Source organism: Sarcophilus harrisii, chromosome X, assembly GCF_902635505.1.
Source record: "Sarcophilus harrisii chromosome X, mSarHar1.11, whole genome shotgun sequence".
Taxonomy (NCBI): domain Eukaryota; kingdom Metazoa; phylum Chordata; class Mammalia; order Dasyuromorphia; family Dasyuridae; genus Sarcophilus; species Sarcophilus harrisii.
In genome coordinates, this window is record NC_045432.1 from 79806401 (window position 1) to 79823408 (window position 17008).

At 53.9% G+C, this 17008-nt stretch overlaps 2 protein-coding genes across 5 annotated transcripts; both read right to left on the reverse strand.

Moving 5' to 3' along the window:
• Positions 1-5408: 5408 nt before the first annotated feature.
• Positions 5409-8092, reverse strand: CXHXorf65 (chromosome X CXorf65 homolog). 2 transcript variants are annotated; one of them, XM_031944790.1, is made up of 6 exons: positions 7893-8092; positions 7435-7521; positions 7149-7283; positions 6631-6699; positions 5827-5933; positions 5409-5626 (listed from the first exon to the last, which is right to left on the reverse strand). In XM_031944790.1, the coding sequence occupies exons 1-6, from the start codon at positions 7915-7917 to the stop codon at positions 5501-5503; spliced, it is 549 nt and encodes a 182-aa protein (XP_031800650.1). In that variant the 5' UTR covers positions 7918-8092; the 3' UTR covers positions 5409-5500. The 2 variants fall into 2 exon arrangements, with proteins under 2 accessions (XP_031800650.1, XP_031800649.1); XM_031944789.1 differs by lacking the exon at positions 7435-7521 and having other exon boundaries at positions 7893-8083.
• A 336-nt stretch (positions 8093-8428) lies between these two features.
• Positions 8429-11930, reverse strand: IL2RG (interleukin 2 receptor subunit gamma). 3 transcript variants are annotated; one of them, XM_031944788.1, is made up of 8 exons: positions 11708-11930; positions 11441-11552; positions 11104-11267; positions 10767-10906; positions 9970-10132; positions 9677-9768; positions 9415-9496; positions 8429-8837 (listed from the first exon to the last, which is right to left on the reverse strand). In XM_031944788.1, exons 1-7 carry the CDS (start codon positions 11904-11906, stop codon positions 9449-9451), a joined length of 918 nt encoding a protein of 305 aa, XP_031800648.1. In that variant the 5' UTR covers positions 11907-11930; the 3' UTR covers positions 8429-8837; positions 9415-9448. The 3 variants fall into 3 exon arrangements, with proteins under 3 accessions (XP_031800648.1, XP_031800647.1, XP_012408851.1); XM_031944787.1 differs by having other exon boundaries at positions 9677-9773; positions 11708-11929; XM_012553397.3 differs by having other exon boundaries at positions 9677-9773; positions 11777-11928.
• Between the last annotated feature and the right edge of the window lie 5078 nt (positions 11931-17008).

The window sequence follows — 17008 nt, forward strand, 5'->3', positions numbered from 1 at the left end:
CCAGGCTGGAGCCCGGGAGGGTCCCACGGGATCCCGGGGGATCAGGCTGCCCGTGCCCGCTTTGGAGGAGACGTGTGTTTCTGGGGCCACGCGGAGGGTCAGGCCGCGGCCTCCTCAGGCGGCTGGCTCTTGGGAGAGCCGGGGGGGGGGGGGGGGGAGGAATGGCTGGGCCGAGAGGCCAGAGGGGTCTGGTGGCTGGCCCAGGGTTCATTCTGCCCTCACCCAGAATCTTCAGCTTTGTGGTGCGTGTTGCTAAGAGCCCAGCCTGGCTGAGGAGGTGGGAGGGGGGGTTTTCTCAGATGACGTCAGTCAGTATCAGGGTGGCCATGGCAGCACTGGTGCCCTCACCCTAGTGTCCCCAAAAGGAACATGGGAAAAAAAGTAAAAAAAAAAAAAAAAAAAAAAAAAAAAAGAAAAAAAACCTCTCATCAGTGAAGCAAGCAGTCATGAGGCAGGCTGAAGGCTAGGGGAACAGGCCTCCGGCGTGGAGCCCTTCTGGGCCCCTCCCCCACACCCGGAGTCTCCATGTCCCGGGGCAACAGAATTTCAGATGCTTGGAGCTGTAGGGAACTTGCCTAGTTTTAATCCCCAGTGCCCGCAAGGCCCAGCTCTGAGGCTTTCTCCCTCTGGAAGCCTGGGAAAGGGCCCCTCTTTGAGCCTCAGTTTCCTTATCTGTAAAATCGAGCCCATCATTTTGGCTACCTAGAAAGGGTTGGAAGAGGAAAAGGCTGCTCTGCGGGACCCCTGAGTTTCTGCAAGTCCTCCTGTGATTTTTACAGAGGAGGAAAGTGAGCCACCGAGAGCTTTAGGACTCCTCACCAAGTTGGGGGTTCAAGTCTGCTGGGTGAAGTCCAGGATACTGTGTATACAGGTCAAGGTCAAGGTCATGGAAGCCCTCTCCAGGCTTCTCTCAGCTCCAGTGGGCACTTCCCTATGAAGTGGAAAACTAAGCAAGTTCCTTCTCCTCCCCTCTTCCCCACTTGCCTCACTTTCCCCAACTGCCAAGTGAGAGAATTGGATTAGACCCGGATGAAACTGACTTGGAGAGGGGTCGTGGGAAGACCCTCTTAATCCTTGACTCCCAGTCTTGACATCAGTATTGGCAGAGCTGGGATGGGGCACCTAGGAACTGATGGAACTCCAGGGATCTCTCCCTCTCCCCTCCCCATCACCCAGGAGAGCAAAATTAGCCAATCGGCCGAGATGTGGGAAATGGCTCCCATTTGGCCTTTGTTGTGCAGCTGGACAGACCCACCAAAGGGAGGAAGAAGTAGGGGAAGGGCTCAGCCCCAGGGGGAAGAAGTAGGGGAAGGGCTCAACCTAGGGGAAGAAGAGGGGAATCCCCCGGAAGAAGTGGGAAGGGGGGGGGAAGAAGAGGGAAAGGGCCCAAAAGGGAGGGAAGTAGGAAAGGGCTCACCCAGGGGGAAGAAGTAGGGGGAAGGCCCAAAGGGGGAAAGGTGGGAAAGGGCCCCCCCAAGGGAAGTGGGAAGGGCTCAACCCAGGAAGAAGAGGGAGGGCCCGCCCAAAGGGAAAAAAGGGAACCCCAATCCCAAGGAGGAAGGGGGGCCCCCCGAGGAAGGTAGGGAAGGGGCCAACCCAAAGGGAAAAGGGGGGGGAAAGGGAGCCCGGGGAAAGAAGTGGGAAGGGAACCCAGGGAGGGAAGAATAGGGGGGTGGCCCCGGAGGAAAAAGGGGGGCCCTCCCAGGAGGAAGAATGGGAAAGGGCCCAGCCCCAGGGGAAGGAGGGAGGAACCCGGAAAAAAAAGGGAAAGGGGCCCGCCCCCGGAGGAAAGAAGAAAGGGGCCCCCCGGGGAAGAAGAGGGAAAGGGCTAGCCCCAGGGGAAAAAGGGACCCAGCCTGGAGGAAAAGGGGGGGCCCCTCAAGGGCCCAAATTTTGGGGAAAGCCTGAAGTAAGGTAAATTTCTTGGGGGGCCTGGGGGGATGTGTGAGGGCCTAGGGGGTGGTCCCCGGCCGGGTTCCTTAATCGGAGGGAGGAGCGGCCAAAAAAAACCCGGTTTAATAAAAGGGAGGTGGGGAAATTTGCAGGGGGGCCCCAACCCGAAGTGCCCTTTTTCCCCCCTCTTTGGGGCCCCCTCCCCCCCGGGCCCCCCCCCCTTCTTTCCTTTTCCTAAAGGGCCTTCCCCCCTTTTTCCCCTCCCCAAAACCCCTCCCCCCCTTTGGGGGGCCCCTCCCGGGCCTTTTCGGGGCTCCCTCCCCTTTTTTTTGTTTTCCCCCTTTTTTTTCTTTTTTCCCCCTGGGCCTCCCCCCCTTTTTCCCCTTTCCCTGTTTTCCCCTTTTTTTCCCCCTTTTTTTTGGGGTTTTTTTTTGTTTTTTTCCCTTTTCCCGGGTTTTTTTTTTAAATTTGGGCCGTGGGTTTTTATTTCCTTTTCCCCTTTGGGTTTCCCTTTTTTTTTTTCCCTTTTTTTTTTTTTTTTTTTTTTTTTTTTTTTTTTTTTTTTCTTTCTTTTTATTTTTTTTTTTTTTTTTTTTTTTTTTTTTTTTTTGTTTTTTTTTTTTTTTTTTTTTTTTTTTTTTTTTTTTTTTTTTTTTTTTTTTTTTTTTTTTTTTTTTTTTTTTTTTTTTTTTTCTTTTTTTTTTTTTTTTTTTTTTTTTTTTTTTTTTTTTTTTTTTTTTTTTTTTTTTTTGTTTTTTTTCTTTCTGGTAGAGGGTTGGCAAAAGGGGTTTGGGGGTAGTGGGGGGGGGGTTGGGCGGGGGGGGTTTTTTTTTCCCTTTTTTTTTTTTTTGTGGGCGTTCAGTGCGTGGGGGCTGGTGGGGGGGTTTGGGGGCGGGTTTTTTCCCCGGGCTTCCCGGGTTTTTTTGGGGAGGTTTTTCTTCGTGGGTGGGGGGGCTTTGTTTTTTTTCTCGGGGGGTTGGGGATTTTGGGGGGGTTTTTGGGTTTTGGGATTTTGGGCTTGTTTGGGGGGCCCTTTTTTGGGGCCCCAAATTTTTCCCTTTTGCAGTTTTGGGGTGGGTTTTTTGGGGGGGGGTTTGGGGTGGGGTTGATTTCTGGGGATTTGGGGTGGGGGGGGCGGGGGGGGTTGGGGGGGTTTCGTTTGAAGAAAAGGGGGCCGGGGCCCGGGTTCAAAATTGTGGGCCCGGTCTGCTCGTTTTGGAAGGGGGGGGGCCAGTGGAGTGGGGGGGGTTTTGGGTGGGGTTGCTGGGGAGGGGGGGGGGGAAGGAGGGGTTGGGCGGGTTTGGCGGGGGGAAATTTGGCGGGGGCTTTTGGGTGGCGTGGGGAGTTGGGGGATGAACTTTTTTGGGGGGTTGGAAAATTTTGGTGGAAATTTTTTTGGCGGGTTTCTGGGTCCCTGGGGGAAAATTTGGTGGATGGGGGCTAGGGGGGGGGCGGGGGGGCCCGCGGGAGGAGTTTAAAGGGGGCTTTTCGGGCCCGGGGGGGCCGGGGGTTGGGCATGGCGGGGGGTTAGGGGAATTTGGGGAGGGTTTTGCCCGATTTTTTGGGGGGTTTTGGGCGGGGGGGGGGGGGTCTGGGTTTTGGGGGGGGGTTTTGGGGTTTGGGTTTTTTTTCCTTTTTGGGGTTTTTTGGGGCGTGGGGGCCCCGGGTTGGGTTTTAGGAGGTTTGGGGGGGTTTTTTTTAAAATTTTTTTTTTTTTTCCCCTTTACGGGTCCCATTTTGGGCCCCCGCCTTCAGGGGTGGGCCCTTTGCCGGTTCCCGGGGCCCCTTGGGCGGGGTGGCCCTTTGGGGGTTTTGGGCGGGGGTTTCGTTTTCGGACAAGGGGCTCAAATTTTGGCGGCCGCCAGGAAATTTGGATGGGGGAATGGGGGGGGATGGGGGTTTGGGGGTTGGAGTTTTTCCGGCCCCTTTCCAGTTTTTCCCCCCCGGGGTTGGGGCCCCAGGTCCCCAAAGGGGGGCGGGGGGGGGGGAGGGGGGGGGGGGGGGGTGGGGGGGGGGGGGGGGCGGGGGTTTTTTTGTTTTTTGGGGGTTTTGGGGTTTTAAAGGGGGAGGTTTTTTTCTTTTTTTTTTTTGCCAGGTTTTGATTGAGTCCCCTCGGGGGGAAATTGTTTGGTTTTTCCCGGGTTTTTTTCCCGGGGCGGGACCCTGAAATGGGTGGTTGGGGTGGGGGGTTTTTTGGGGGGGGGGTTTTTTTTTTGGGGCGGCCCCTTTTTGGGGGGGCCCTTTCCCCACGGGGCTGGGGGGTTTTTTTGGGGGGGGGGTTTTGGGGGGGGGGGTTTGCCCGGGGCGGGTGGTACTGGGGAAAGAAAGATTTGTGGGAAGCCCCCAGCGGGGGCGCTTTGGGGCCCGGCTGCATTCCGTTTGGGGGAGCCCCCTTGGGTTGGTGAACGGGGGGGGGGAGGCAAGGGAGGGAAGTGAAGGGGAGGGGGGCCCGGGAAAAGGGGAAACCCGGTGGGGCCGGGGGCTTTTGGAGTGGGGGTTAGGGGTTTTTTGTAAAAAGGGAAAAAAGGAAAAGGGTTTTTTGGGGGGGTTTAAGGGGGGTGGGGGGAAGGGGAAAGGGATTTTTGGGGGAAAGAATTTGGGGGGGGGGGGGGTTTGGGGGCCCCCTTTTGGGGAAGGAGAGGGGGGGGGGGGGGGGGGGAAACCCCCCGGGGGGAGGGGTTTCCGCTCCCCCGGGGGCCCAACCCCCCCGCCCCCGGGCCCAAAACCCCCCGGAGGCGGGGAAGGGGGCCCCGAAAACCCCGATTTGGGGTTTGGGGTTTTCCAAGCCCTTTTCCTCGGGGCCCCATCTTCCCCCTTTTCCCAGTTTGGGTTTGGGGTCCCAAGTGTTGGGTTAAAATTTTAAATAAATGGAGAATAAAAAATAAATGGAAAATAAAAAAAAATAAATAAATATAAAAATGGGTTTTCCCCAAGAGTGGGCAATTTTGCGTTTGGGGAGAGGGGGGGGGGGAAATGGAACCAGGGAAGGGGGGAAGGGGCCCTAAAGGGGGCCCCCCCCCCCGAACCCTTGGGGTTCCCCCCTCCCTCCCCCTGGGGCCCTTGCCCTCCCCGGGGGGGAAAGCCTTTAAGGCCCTTTATCCGGGGGGTTTAAGGACCGGCCATGGGGGGAGCTTCAGAAACTTTTCCATTGGGTACAAAGTTTCCTCAAACCCCCCCTCTGAAAACAATTTCAACACGTCCTTCCCAAGGTCAACGGCCGTGGTCCTTCGGCTGGCCCTCCCCAAGGATGTTATGGCAGGTCCCTCGACCGCCTTGATCTCCCCTTTCTGGATGTTGATTGCCACTGGCCCTTCTTAAAGGGTGCCTGACAGAACTGAACCTGGGCCTGCTATAAATGTGGTCTCGCCCGGGGCACAGGAGAGTGGGACTTTGGGCTGCCTTGTATGGTACACTCAATGTCTATTCCCACGGCCCCCACCTCCCGCATCAGACGCATTATGGAGCTCACAGCCCCACCATGAGCCCCCAGGTCTCATTCCACAAGAACACGAACTTGTCACACGCCCGGCCAGTACCAAGTTAGCAAGGAAGGCCCGATGCCGAGGCCTCTCTATGCTACCCTCCACTCCACCCTTTATTGATTAACTTAACGATGTTTATCTTTCTTTCCAGCAGCTTCAGGTTTAGTCTTGGTAAGTGAAGAACCTCCCCTTCGAGTGGCTGTCTCTTCTTCGACCGTTCCCGGCGTTCCCATCCGTCCTATATTTTTGGTCTAGATGGGGAGGGGGAAGCGGTGATTAAGCCTGACCACGAAGGGGGATGCTCTCCACCGGAGAAAATGGCTGTGGGAGCACAGGGAAGGGCCCGGCTTGGCTCGGAAAGGAGGTGCAGGCCAGAAGGGCCGTGGCCAGCAGGCCCCGGGGGCAGGGCTCAGGGGAAGGGTTGTGGGTAAGCGGGGCTGGTGAGTCTCACCTGAATGTTCATGTAAGAGTCTATAGGAGTGATTTTCTTAGCGTCCTGACCACGGAGCATCTTTATTCGACTCTTTTCCAGATAGTCACACTGTGATTTAAGGGCATCTGAGCCCGGGAAACGAAACTTGAGCGCCCGGCTCAATGAGATGTCCTACCCTCCTTCTGGTCACTAGGACTCAGTGATGCCCTATCCAGCCTAGCAGGTGCCCTCTGTCATTGGACCTTCTCCACCTTGGCCCGGAATGGACAGTAGCCTCACTGTCCAGCGCCAGCAAAACTGTTGGGAACACATCTGAACCCTGGCTTTCTCTAATTACCGCCCAGGAACAGGGGCAGAGGCCCACGTGGCGGCGACCCAGCGACCGTCAGACGTGGCCTTGCCCATAACCATGAGAATGGGGATGCAAAGGGGGCAGAGAGGGAGAAAAAATGGCAACGCCGAAGGTTGGGGAGCTGGCCCACGTGGGCCCTAGCGCGCAACACCCAGAGAAATAGCCGGTTCGGTCCATTAACTCCTCCGGCCAGGCTCCCCCTTCGACCTTCGAGGCACTTAGCATGGCCTAACTCTTCCCCCGGGGTCCCTTCCTGAACTGCAGCTGTGTCCCTGGGACCTGGGTGCCCTTAGGAGGGGTCTGGGGGCTGTTCAAGTATTTTAGAACATCGGTGTCTACAGGGAGCCTGGCCTTAGTCCTCTTCTTGGACCCCCGTGCAACTCCTCCCCTTGTCCTCAGCACACCCCCTCTCTCCCCGCTGTTCAGATCCTCATCCCGTGCCGCCCTCCTCGCCCCATCACGCTTCATACCCAATAACTCTTGCTCTGGCTCCTTCACCAGGGGCACAAAGGCTCTGTAGGAATTTTCATTTCGGGTCCCTGCAAAGAGAGGTCTGAGCTAGCCCCCAAGGAAGCCCTAGCCCAGCCAAGCTCTCAAACGCCTTGGACTCCTTTGGAATCCCCTCCCCCTTTTCCCTCTTGGTCCAGAAGCCTCCCAAATTTATGGCTTCTCCTCAAGATGGGGGCTGGAGTGGGAGTAGGGAGGACCCTCTTGAGGTCCCCTGCATCAAAGCACCCCGAGCTGAGAGCCGGAGAGGAGTCCCAAGGTCATCTGGTCTAAATCCCGATGGAGAAACACGGCCGGAGCAGTGGGGGCCCGGCTCAAGAGCCGCAGAGATCCCACCGGAAACTCCATGCGGAGCTCCTTCGGCTCTGGGGCCACGTTCTGGATTAGGCCTCTGGGGGATGGGCCCAGGGCAGATGGTAGAGAGGGCCCTGGGGGGGGAGGGGAACTTTAATCTGTCTGGGGACTACCATCAAGGTTCTACCTGGTAACCCACGTTCCACTTTGCAAACGTAGTAGGAGGTCCTGGGTTGGAAGAACTTGGTGGCTGATTCCCCCGGAAACTTTACCAGAAACAATAGTTTCAGAGTCCCAGCCTCGTCACAAAGGTCAATGAGTTCTGCGGGAAGACCCCAGGGAGACTTCAGAGGGGGGACGAAGGAGCGGGGATCACGGGGCAAAGAGGGGCTCCCTGCGGGGCCCGGGGTCGGGTCGGGATGGGTCTGAAGGGATTTCTGTCCAGTGCCCGGCCCCAGCTGCCGACCCCTTACCTGTATCCGACAGACCCACTTTATTTCGGATATAATGCAGCAATAGCAAGATTGAGCAGTTGGTGTTGACCAGAAATTGCTGGTTATCTGGAACACACACAGGGGCGGCAAAGATATGTGAGCCCTGGGGCGGGGGGGGGGGGGGAAAGGGGGGAGACTGAGCCCAGGAGGCGGGAGGAAGATGGAGCTGAGCTCACGGGCTTCGGCCCTGCGCACACTCAAGTCCCTTTGCCGGCCATGGGACAGCAGGACACTAGGCCTCCCGAGTATGGGAGCGAGACCGGGCTGCCCTCCCCTAACTTAGAGAAAGCATCCAAGACTGTGGGGAAGCTCGGATGGTTGGGAATCCCCGAGAAAGTTGTGGGGCCCTCTGAGCTCTAGCTAAGGGACTGTCAGGGCCTCTCCTTGCAGGCCCCTGGCAGGCTCCTGGGGTTCGCCCCCCGGTTCCCGCCCCTTACCTCCATGTTTGATGCAAATGAACATGTTTTTTAGCCTGACTTTCCACGTGCCACAAGGGGCCGAAGATCCATACAGAACCTCACGTCTGCGGGACACGGGCAGGGGCAGGGAGCAGAATATCGGGATGCAGATAGACACCCAAAACTGGCCAGGGGCAGAGGTGGGCTGGCTAGTGGAGGCCCTGGTGGTTAAGCAGCAGGATCATGGGTGGGGCCCGGGGCTCCCAGTGATTATGAGGTCAGGCAGAGATGATGAGACAGGGCATGTGTGCTCCTGTGCTCTGATTGACAGGGGAGCAACTCGGGTGGGGGCTGAGATCAGGGCTGGCTGGAGGCTGGCTCCCGGAGCGGCCAGAAAAGCCTCCAAGAGAAGCGTCCCTTTGGACCCACTCCCCCCACCCCCGTCCCATTAATCTTCACCGCCTGGGAGCACAACTTGTCCTCTGGTCTGGGCCCGGTCGGTGTCTCTCCCCCCCCCCCCCCCCCGCCCTCCCATGTCCCCCTCCACCCACGTACACCAACCACAAACATTCCTGTTTCTCATGAACTGAAACTTTATTATGATTTTTTTATTGATCCAGGAATAGCAGGGAGGAGAGAGGTAGAACCCCTAGAGCAAGAGCTGGGGGGGGGGGGTGTTCAGGACAGCCAGGACAGAGGGCGGCTCCCAAAAAGGGGACGCGGCAGGAGGAGGGAAAGAGCATCCTCCCCAGGCCAGAGCCTGGCCGGTGACCACTGGGGTCTGCGAGTCCCGCCTCAGGGTTCGGGGTCCGGGCTGTAGCTTGGCGGAGGGGCCCAATAAGGGCCGTGCTGGCTGCGGGGGGAGCCCCCGGGCCCTTCGGCTTGGGCTCCCGCCTTTGGGGGGAGCTCGCTCACGTGACAGAGCTTCTCGCTGTAGTCCGGCTGCAGACTTTCGGCCAGCCCCTTGGACACACCGCTCCAAGTCTAAGAGCAGAGAGTCGCCGGGGTCAGAGGTCAGCTTGTGGGATGGGGCGGAGGGTGAGGGGAGCACAGAGAAGGTTCTCACAGCTGAGGGGGGGGCGGGGAGCCTCCAGGTTATTCCAGTCCCCACTCCCAGATTCACTGGGCTCCTCTGGGCCCCCACCCCTAGTAGCTGGGCCACATTTGCCAGCTAGCGTGGTCACCCTCAGCACACACATGCACACACACACACACACACCACACATGCACATGTACACAACACACGTACACAAACACACGTGTACAATAACAACACAATGTACCATAACATCACAGTACAATAACAACACACATGTACACATACACAACACACGTACACAAACACACGTGTACAATAACAACATACGTGTACACATACATAACACGTATACAAACACACGTGTACAATAACAACACAATGTACAATAACAACAACATGTACACATACACAACACACATACACAAACACACATGCACAATACACAACTCATGTACACAACACACATGTACACACACAGAGTTGTTTTCTATGTGCACAGGAGCAGCCTGTGTGTGTTCTCACCGAGAAGTTCCCCTGGTGCGTGGTAAACAAATCATCAAAGTTCTTGAGGTTGGGGATTCGGGGCATCAGGATCACCCACACCCTGGGAGGGGACAGATGAAGGGCGGGAGCGTCAAGGTCCTGCTTCCAAGGGCCCCTTGGGCAACAAGCCCAGGCAGGACCTGTGCGATCGAGCCCCCCCTTCCAGGAGCTGGCCCAGCTGCCAGGGACCTCTTTCCAGCTGTGCCCTCCCCCCCTCCCCCGACCCCTCCCCAGGCCTCACCGCTCCAGCCGCGTGAGCATGGTCATGAGAAAGATGAAGCCGATCAGAAGGCTGAGGAACACCAGCACGGTCTCCAGCACGGGCAGGGAGGGCTGCTCTAAGACACCCCAGGGAGGGTGCTCATGGGACAACTCCCATCAGGGGCCCTGAGCCCTCCTCCCCCCCCCCAGCTCCCTCCGTACCGCCCTCCCACACCAAGATGGGGATTTGTCAGCACAGCCCGGGACAAGGTCGGAGGATGTGGCCAAGGGAAGAGGACAGGGGTTAGGGGGTAGAGGGAGAGAGAGCTTTACCCCTTGGACTTCTGCCCCCCCAGAGGACCGTGGGGCTCCACTGACTCCACTGCTGGGCATTGCCACAGTAAGGACTGAAGCGGCTTCGGACCCGGAACTTGTAAAGTTTGTGCTCGTCTACACTGGGCAAGCCGAACTGCTGCCTCTGGTGTACATACTGTTCCTGGGGGGGGGGAAGAGGCCGGAGAAATGAGGGCAGAAAGGAGAGGAGCGCCAAGGGGAGGATGCCCCCTAGTGAGCAGCCCCTTCCTCAGCTCCCTCTCTCTGCACCCAGTCTATTGTGATAAGTTCCCAGAACAGGAAATTGAGAGCCACAGTGGAGGAGCTGTGAGTGGCCACAGTGGAGGAGCTGTGAGTGGAGTGTCTGGGCCGGCCCTGTGGTCTTCCTGACGAGGAAACCGAAAGGCAGAGAAGGGAAGGGGCTTGCTCAAATCTGGAGGATGAGGATCGGAGGGCAGGCCCCTCCGCCTCCAGAATTGGCGCTCGTTCCCATGGGCCGTGCCGCCTCCCCTCTCCCTTAGGAAGTCTCGGCCTCTGGGTGCCGGGGTCCCTACTTTCCTTTCCTCGCCCCCCCCTCTCTGTCCAGGGGCCGTCCGGATGACTTTGTCCCAGACTAACCCCCAGCTGTGGCTCCTCTAATGGCCATTCAGGGCCCAACCTCCCACATTACGAGGCATGGCGTGGGGCCTGAGGACAGACGGAAGAAGAGCTGGAAGCCGGGGAGAGGCGAGGGGGGGCGAATTAACGGGCTCAATGACCACCCTCGCGGCCCCCCTCCCACCAACCCCTGTACTCACCATCCAATCGGAGTCAATGTTACTCCTATATTGTACCAGGTGCTGCAGGCACGTAGCCTTGTAACTGCTGGTCCAGTGGAGCTCCAGCTGTGAGTCATTCTCACTGTACACTGTCAAGTTGTCAGGAGCCCAAGGGATCACTGGCGGAAGGGCATGTAGATGGGATCAAGTTACCCTCCCATTCCCCTAGTGACCTTGTCCCTCTTTATAGCTGGCCCTGATCCCTTGTGAACCACTCTCTCTTCCCCACGCCAGTTCCTAGAGCATTATAGGAAAAAAAGAAATAGCCACTCTCCCCCAAGCCTGCTTCCAACCCCCCTCTCCCCTGCCCTCATACCCAAATCCTGAAGTTTCATTTCCTGCTTGAAATGTCTACCGGGAGCCCGGAGTTCCACATTGAAGTTGTCATAGAGCTTAATATCCTTGCTGCCAAACCAACAGCCCGAAGTGAGGGCCCCGGTAAACAAGTACCGGCTACACTCCTTGGGTGGACCCCTGTACCTGAGGGAAACCAAGCGTGAGGCTCGGGACGCCACAGCCCCCTCGGCCGAACCGGACTCCTCTGGGCCAACTGGGAGGCCGCTCCCCAGCGTCACCGTCTCCCACGAGGCCCCGGCTCCCGGATCATCCTCTTCTCCCCCGCCTCCCTCTCTCATCCCCGTCTCCCTTCATACCAGTAGTAGAGGGTCAGGTTGGTAGACTGGGGTCCAGAGCTACTGTCCCAGGTACAATTCATAAATTCCACATTGAAGACCCAGCACTCTACCTTGGGGAGGGGTGTGTGGGCTGGGGACATCAGGAAGAAATCGAGGTTGGAATCAAAGAGGGGAAACCCAAGCAACCGCCAGAGTGGGAGAGTGTCCGGGGAAAGGGGCTCCTTTCTGCCCATCTTGCCCCGCCTCCATCCCCTGGAAGCTCGTAGGCCCATCCAGTTGGGGTACCTGGCTCTGATTCCCCTCCCTTCTCTTTCCATCTCTCTTCTACCTCGTCCGGGTCCCAGCCCTCCTCACCAGCCACAGGGTCCTGGCTCCTCTGGGGAGCGGGGGTGCCCAAGCCCACGGCCACCCCCTGCAGTACCAGGAACAGCAGCATTCTCAGGCTGGCTGACTGTTTTGACTGAAATCTGAACTTCACTTTCATTCTCTCTTCATCAGAAGCTCAGGGCCCCTCACCACCCACCCACTTCCTCCTATTACAGCTTCCGGTGGAAATAACCTGAGGGCCTCGCTTACCTCTACAATAGGACCCTGCAGAGTGACCCAGAGTTGGAGAACTGTGTCACAGAAACCTTCCCCCGGAAGAGTAGGAGGGGAGGAGGTGGCCGGGGCACGCTATCAAGAGAGACTAGAATTGGTTTGGCAGTCAGGGACCCAGTCCCGTCTCTGGCTGGATTGTGGAAAAATGGACCCCCAACCCCATAAAGACAAAGGGCCTGGCTGAAGCCGGTACCCTGAAACCTGCTCTGCCTTCCACAGCAACTTGGGTCCCTGGATCTCATCTGTTCCTTGGGTCCCTGGATCTCACCTGTTCCTTGGGTCCCTGGATCTCACCTGTTCCTTGGGTCCCTGGATCTCACCTGTTCCTTGGGTCCCTGGATCTCACCTGTTCCTTTTAGGTCACTAAGCCACTCCTGGCTCCGTTCCATCCATCCTTCCACCCGTCTGTCCCTCCACTCCTCCTCCATCTCAATACCTGATGAACTTTCACGGTCCTTATCTAGCCGCGCCTCCCTAAGATTTAGAGATGTCGATTGCGATCAGATTGGTGTCGCAGGTGGCACTCAAGCCTCCTGCTTCCCAAACCGAGGCCTTTGGCCGTTGCTCTCTGCTAGCTACAATCTCAACTGGGGCCCTGCTGCTCAGGAAGCCTCGCTAGCCATGTGCCAGTGACTCCTCACCATTTCCCCATCAGCTGGCTTTTCCCCAAGTCAATGCCTTCTCCCCTTTGTGCAACTTTCCCGGGGAGCACTGTCCCTGAAACGTTCTCCCTCTTGGGTTTCTCCCAGATTCCCCGGCTTCCTTCAAGACAACGCAAACTACACCTTCTGCAGGAGGCTCTTCCCAGTCTTCTAGCCCCTTCCGAGATTGCCTCTCCCTCTTGCTTAAGGGGAAATGAGGTGGCACACTGGATAGAGTGCTGGGCCTGGAGTTAGGAGCTCTAACCCAATCTCAGACACTTTTGCGCTGTGTGACGCCCCCCTCCCTCCACCCCCCCGCAAGTCTCTCCTTCTGCCTCAGTTTCCTCATCTTTAAAGTGGAAATTATAACAGCACCTACTTCCCAGAGTTGTTGTGAGGATCAAATGAATAATAATTGTAAAGGACTTAGCAGATGCTAGACACAGAAAATGCTATCTAAATGGGAGGTATTATTAGGTATGATTTTTTTTTTTGCATGCTGTCTCCCCTATTAGTATGTGAGCTCTTTGACAGCAGGGACCATATTTTTTCCTATTTTGTTTTTATTTATTTACTTTGCTGAGGCCATTGGGGTTAAGTGACTTGCCCAGGGTCCCACAGCCAGGAAGTGTTAAGTGTCTGAGGTCAGATTTGAACTCGGGTCCGCCTGACTTCAGGGCTGGTGCTCTATCCACTGCACCACTTAGCTGCCCCAGGGCCATATTTTTTAACTTTTTTTTTTTTGGGGGGGGGGGGGAGTCTCCAGCACTGTGCTGGGCACAGAATAAGCACTCCGAAATTCATTTTTACAGATGAAGCCTCTGGCCTCTGGCCTAAGCACCAGTGAAAGTAAGTGACTTATCCAGAGCCACAATGCTTATTGAGATTCAAATTCAAGCCCTTTAACTTCAAGTGCAGTGTTTTCTCCTATGTTGTTTTTCAGTCATTTAGTCCTGACTTTTTATGACCCTATTTGGGGTCTTCTCAGCAAAGATCCTAGAGCGGTTTGCCATTCCCTTCTCCAGCTCATTGGACAGATGAGGAAACTGAGGCAGACAGGCTGAAGTGATTTGCTCAGGGTCACACAGGTAGGAAGTATCTGAGGTCAAATTGGAATTTAGGCCTTTCTGACTCCAGGCCTGCCAGCACTCCATCCACTGCAGTGCCACCTAGCCGCTCATACTATATATTGCATAGAAATGCTCAGTTGATTTTTAGTAGTGAACTACTCTGTGACCCCATTCAGGGTTTTCTTGGCTAAGACACTGGAGCCATTTCCTTTTTCAATGTAGTTAATTCCCAAATAGCTATCTCTGAACTGTCTGACCTCTTCCCCCGAGCTCCCTCCGGTCTTAAACTTTCAGCTGCCTAACGGCCATACCCATTTACAGAAGTTGCCAATTTTTCCAGTTTATATATTTCAAATAATAGTATTTTATTTTTTCCAAATACACGTAAAGATAATTGTCAATATTCATTTTTTATGTTAAACACGGTAGAAATATATGTGAAATCCAATATCTGCATACATATTTATACAATTATCTTGCTGCACAAGAAAAATCAAATCAGACCAGAAAAAAATGAAAAAGAAAATAAAACGTGAGCAAACAACGACAAAAAGAGTGAAAATGCTCTGTTGTGAACCACTTCCCACAGTCCTCTCTCTGGTGCAAATGGCTCTTTTCTATCACAAGATCATTGGAACTGGTCTGAATCATTTCATTGTGAAAGAGAGCCACGTCCCTCATATTTGATCACGGTATAGTCTTGTTGCCGTGGGCAATGATCTCCTGGTTCTGCTCACTTCACTCAGCATCAGTTCATATAAGTCTCTCTCTAGGCCTCTCTGAGGTCATCCTCCTGATTGTTTCTTTTTATTATTATTATTATTATTATTATTAAAGCTTTTTATTCACAAATCATATGCATGGGTAATTTTTCCAACATTGACCCCTGCGCAATCCCCTGCCACCAGTTTTCCCCTTCTTCCCCCCATCCCTTCCCACATCTGGCAGGCAGTCCAATACATGCCAAATATGCCGAAACACATGCCAGATCCAATATGTGTAATCATATTCACACAGCCATCCGGTTGCGTAAGAAAAATCAGATCAAGAAGGGAGAAAAAGAAAAACTGAGAAAGAAAAAATGCAAGCAAATAATAAGGGAGAGAGTGAGAATGCTGTACTGTGTTCCACCCTCTGTTCCCATGGTTCTCTCTTTCGGTGTAGATGGCTCTCTTTATCACTGAACAAGTGGAAATGGTTTGAATCATCTCAATGTTGAAGAGAACCACGTCCTTCAGAATTGACCATCCTACAGTCTTGTTGTTGCCATGTACAATGATCTCCTGGTTCTGGTCATTTCCCTCAGCATCAGTCCCTGTAAGTCTCTCCAGCCTCTCTGAAATCCTCCTGCTGGGTGTTTCTTATAGAACAATAATGTTCTATAACATTCAGAGACCATCATTTAATTCAGCCATTCCCCAATTGATGGGCAGCCACTCAGATCAACATTGATTTTTTTGAAAACTGTGTCCCAAATTTCCCTCCTTCCTTCCCTTCCTTCCTTCCTCCCTCCCTCCCCAAGACAGCAAGCAATCTGATCGAAGTTAAATATGGGCAATCCTTTTAAACACATTTCTATATTATCTATTCCAAACCAATGACATAGTCTTTCTTCCCAAGCAAACTTGCTTCCACGCTGTTCTTAGGTAGAGCTAACCCTCCCTACCACATAACTCCTTTTCAGTTTCCATTTCTGGTTTACTGAGTGGCAATGGGGATGTCCTGGGACTTTTAGAGAAAGGAGTGATCCCTCAAACTCCCTTTCCCTTCCTTAGTGGGGTTGGTGGACTGTTATTGGAACTCCAGTTTCCATAAGTTCAAGTGTCACCCCCGCTCAGCTAAGTCCCCAGTTCAGATCGCTCCAGCTCCCTTTTGCTCCCTCTCAATCCATTTCTTCATGACCAAAATGCCTGTTGGACTTTGGTTCTCTTTCCCTCCTGTCTTGCCTTCTTCCATCAGTTATCTAAGAAGCTTATGAATTTCACCACTTTAATGCCTCTTACATCTGTCCTCTTCTTTCCATTCATTCCTGGATTATCGGAATAGTCTCCAAAGTCGTCTCCCTGTCTGTGTTCTCCACCCTGGTCAATCTATTCTCCACAGAACTGCCAAGAGAGTCTTCTTACAGATGTGACCATTTTCTTTCTTTCTTTTTTTATTTAATAGCCTTTTATTTACAGGTTATATGCATGGGTAACTTTACAGCGTTAACAATTGCCAAACCTCTTGTTCCAATTTTTCACCTCTTACCCCTCACCCCCTCCCCTAGATGGCAGGATGACCAGTAGATGTTAAATATATTAAAATATAAATTAGATACACAATAAGTCTACATGACCAAACCGTTATTTTGCTGTACAAAAAGAATCAGACTCTGAAATATTGTACAATTAGCTTGTGAAGGAAATCCAAAATGCAGGTGGGCATAAATAGAGGGACTGGGAATTCCATGTAATGGTTTTTAGTCATCTCCCAGAGTTCTTTCTCTGGGCGTAGCTGGTTCAGTTCATTCCTGCTCCATTGGAAATGATTTGGTTGATCTCGTTGCCGAGGATGGCCTGGTCCATCAGAACTGGTCATCATCTAGTATTGTTGTTGAAGTCTATAATGATCTCCTGGTCCTGCTCATTTCACTCAGCATCAGTACATGTGAGTCTCTCCAGGCCTTTCTGAAATCCTCCTGTTGGTCCTTTCTTACAGAACAGTAATATTCCATACTATTCATAGACCACAATTTATTCAGCCATTCTCCAACTGATGGGCATCCATTCAGTTTCCAGTTTCTAGCCACTACAAAAAGGGCTGCCACAAACATTCGTGCAAGATGTAACCATTTTCTTACCCTACTCAGAAACGTTCAGGAGCTAACCTTAGCTTGCTGACTGAAGCAATTCTTTACCCAGAATTCATGGGTAAATTCACAATGTGGTTCCCACCTATTTCTTCACTACCCTTGGTGTATTCCAGATTCAACCTGTTCCTGATTGTTCACAAACCATCCCCGATTCTTGGGACTCCCACATCCCTTAGTCCCCATCTACATTTATAAACGAGTGAATGAAAAAAAGTACTCTAAGTACTTTTACTTATAGTCCAGCACCTACTGTGCGCCAGGTACTGTGCTAAGTGCCAAAGAGACAACAGCCCTCAAGGAATTTACATTGTGATGGCAAGGGGGACACCACAGATCCAGGACGTGTTTGGTCTGGGAGATTCCGAGGACAGTGAATGAGATCACAAATCAATTGATTGACATGCCCTTCCCAGAAATGCCT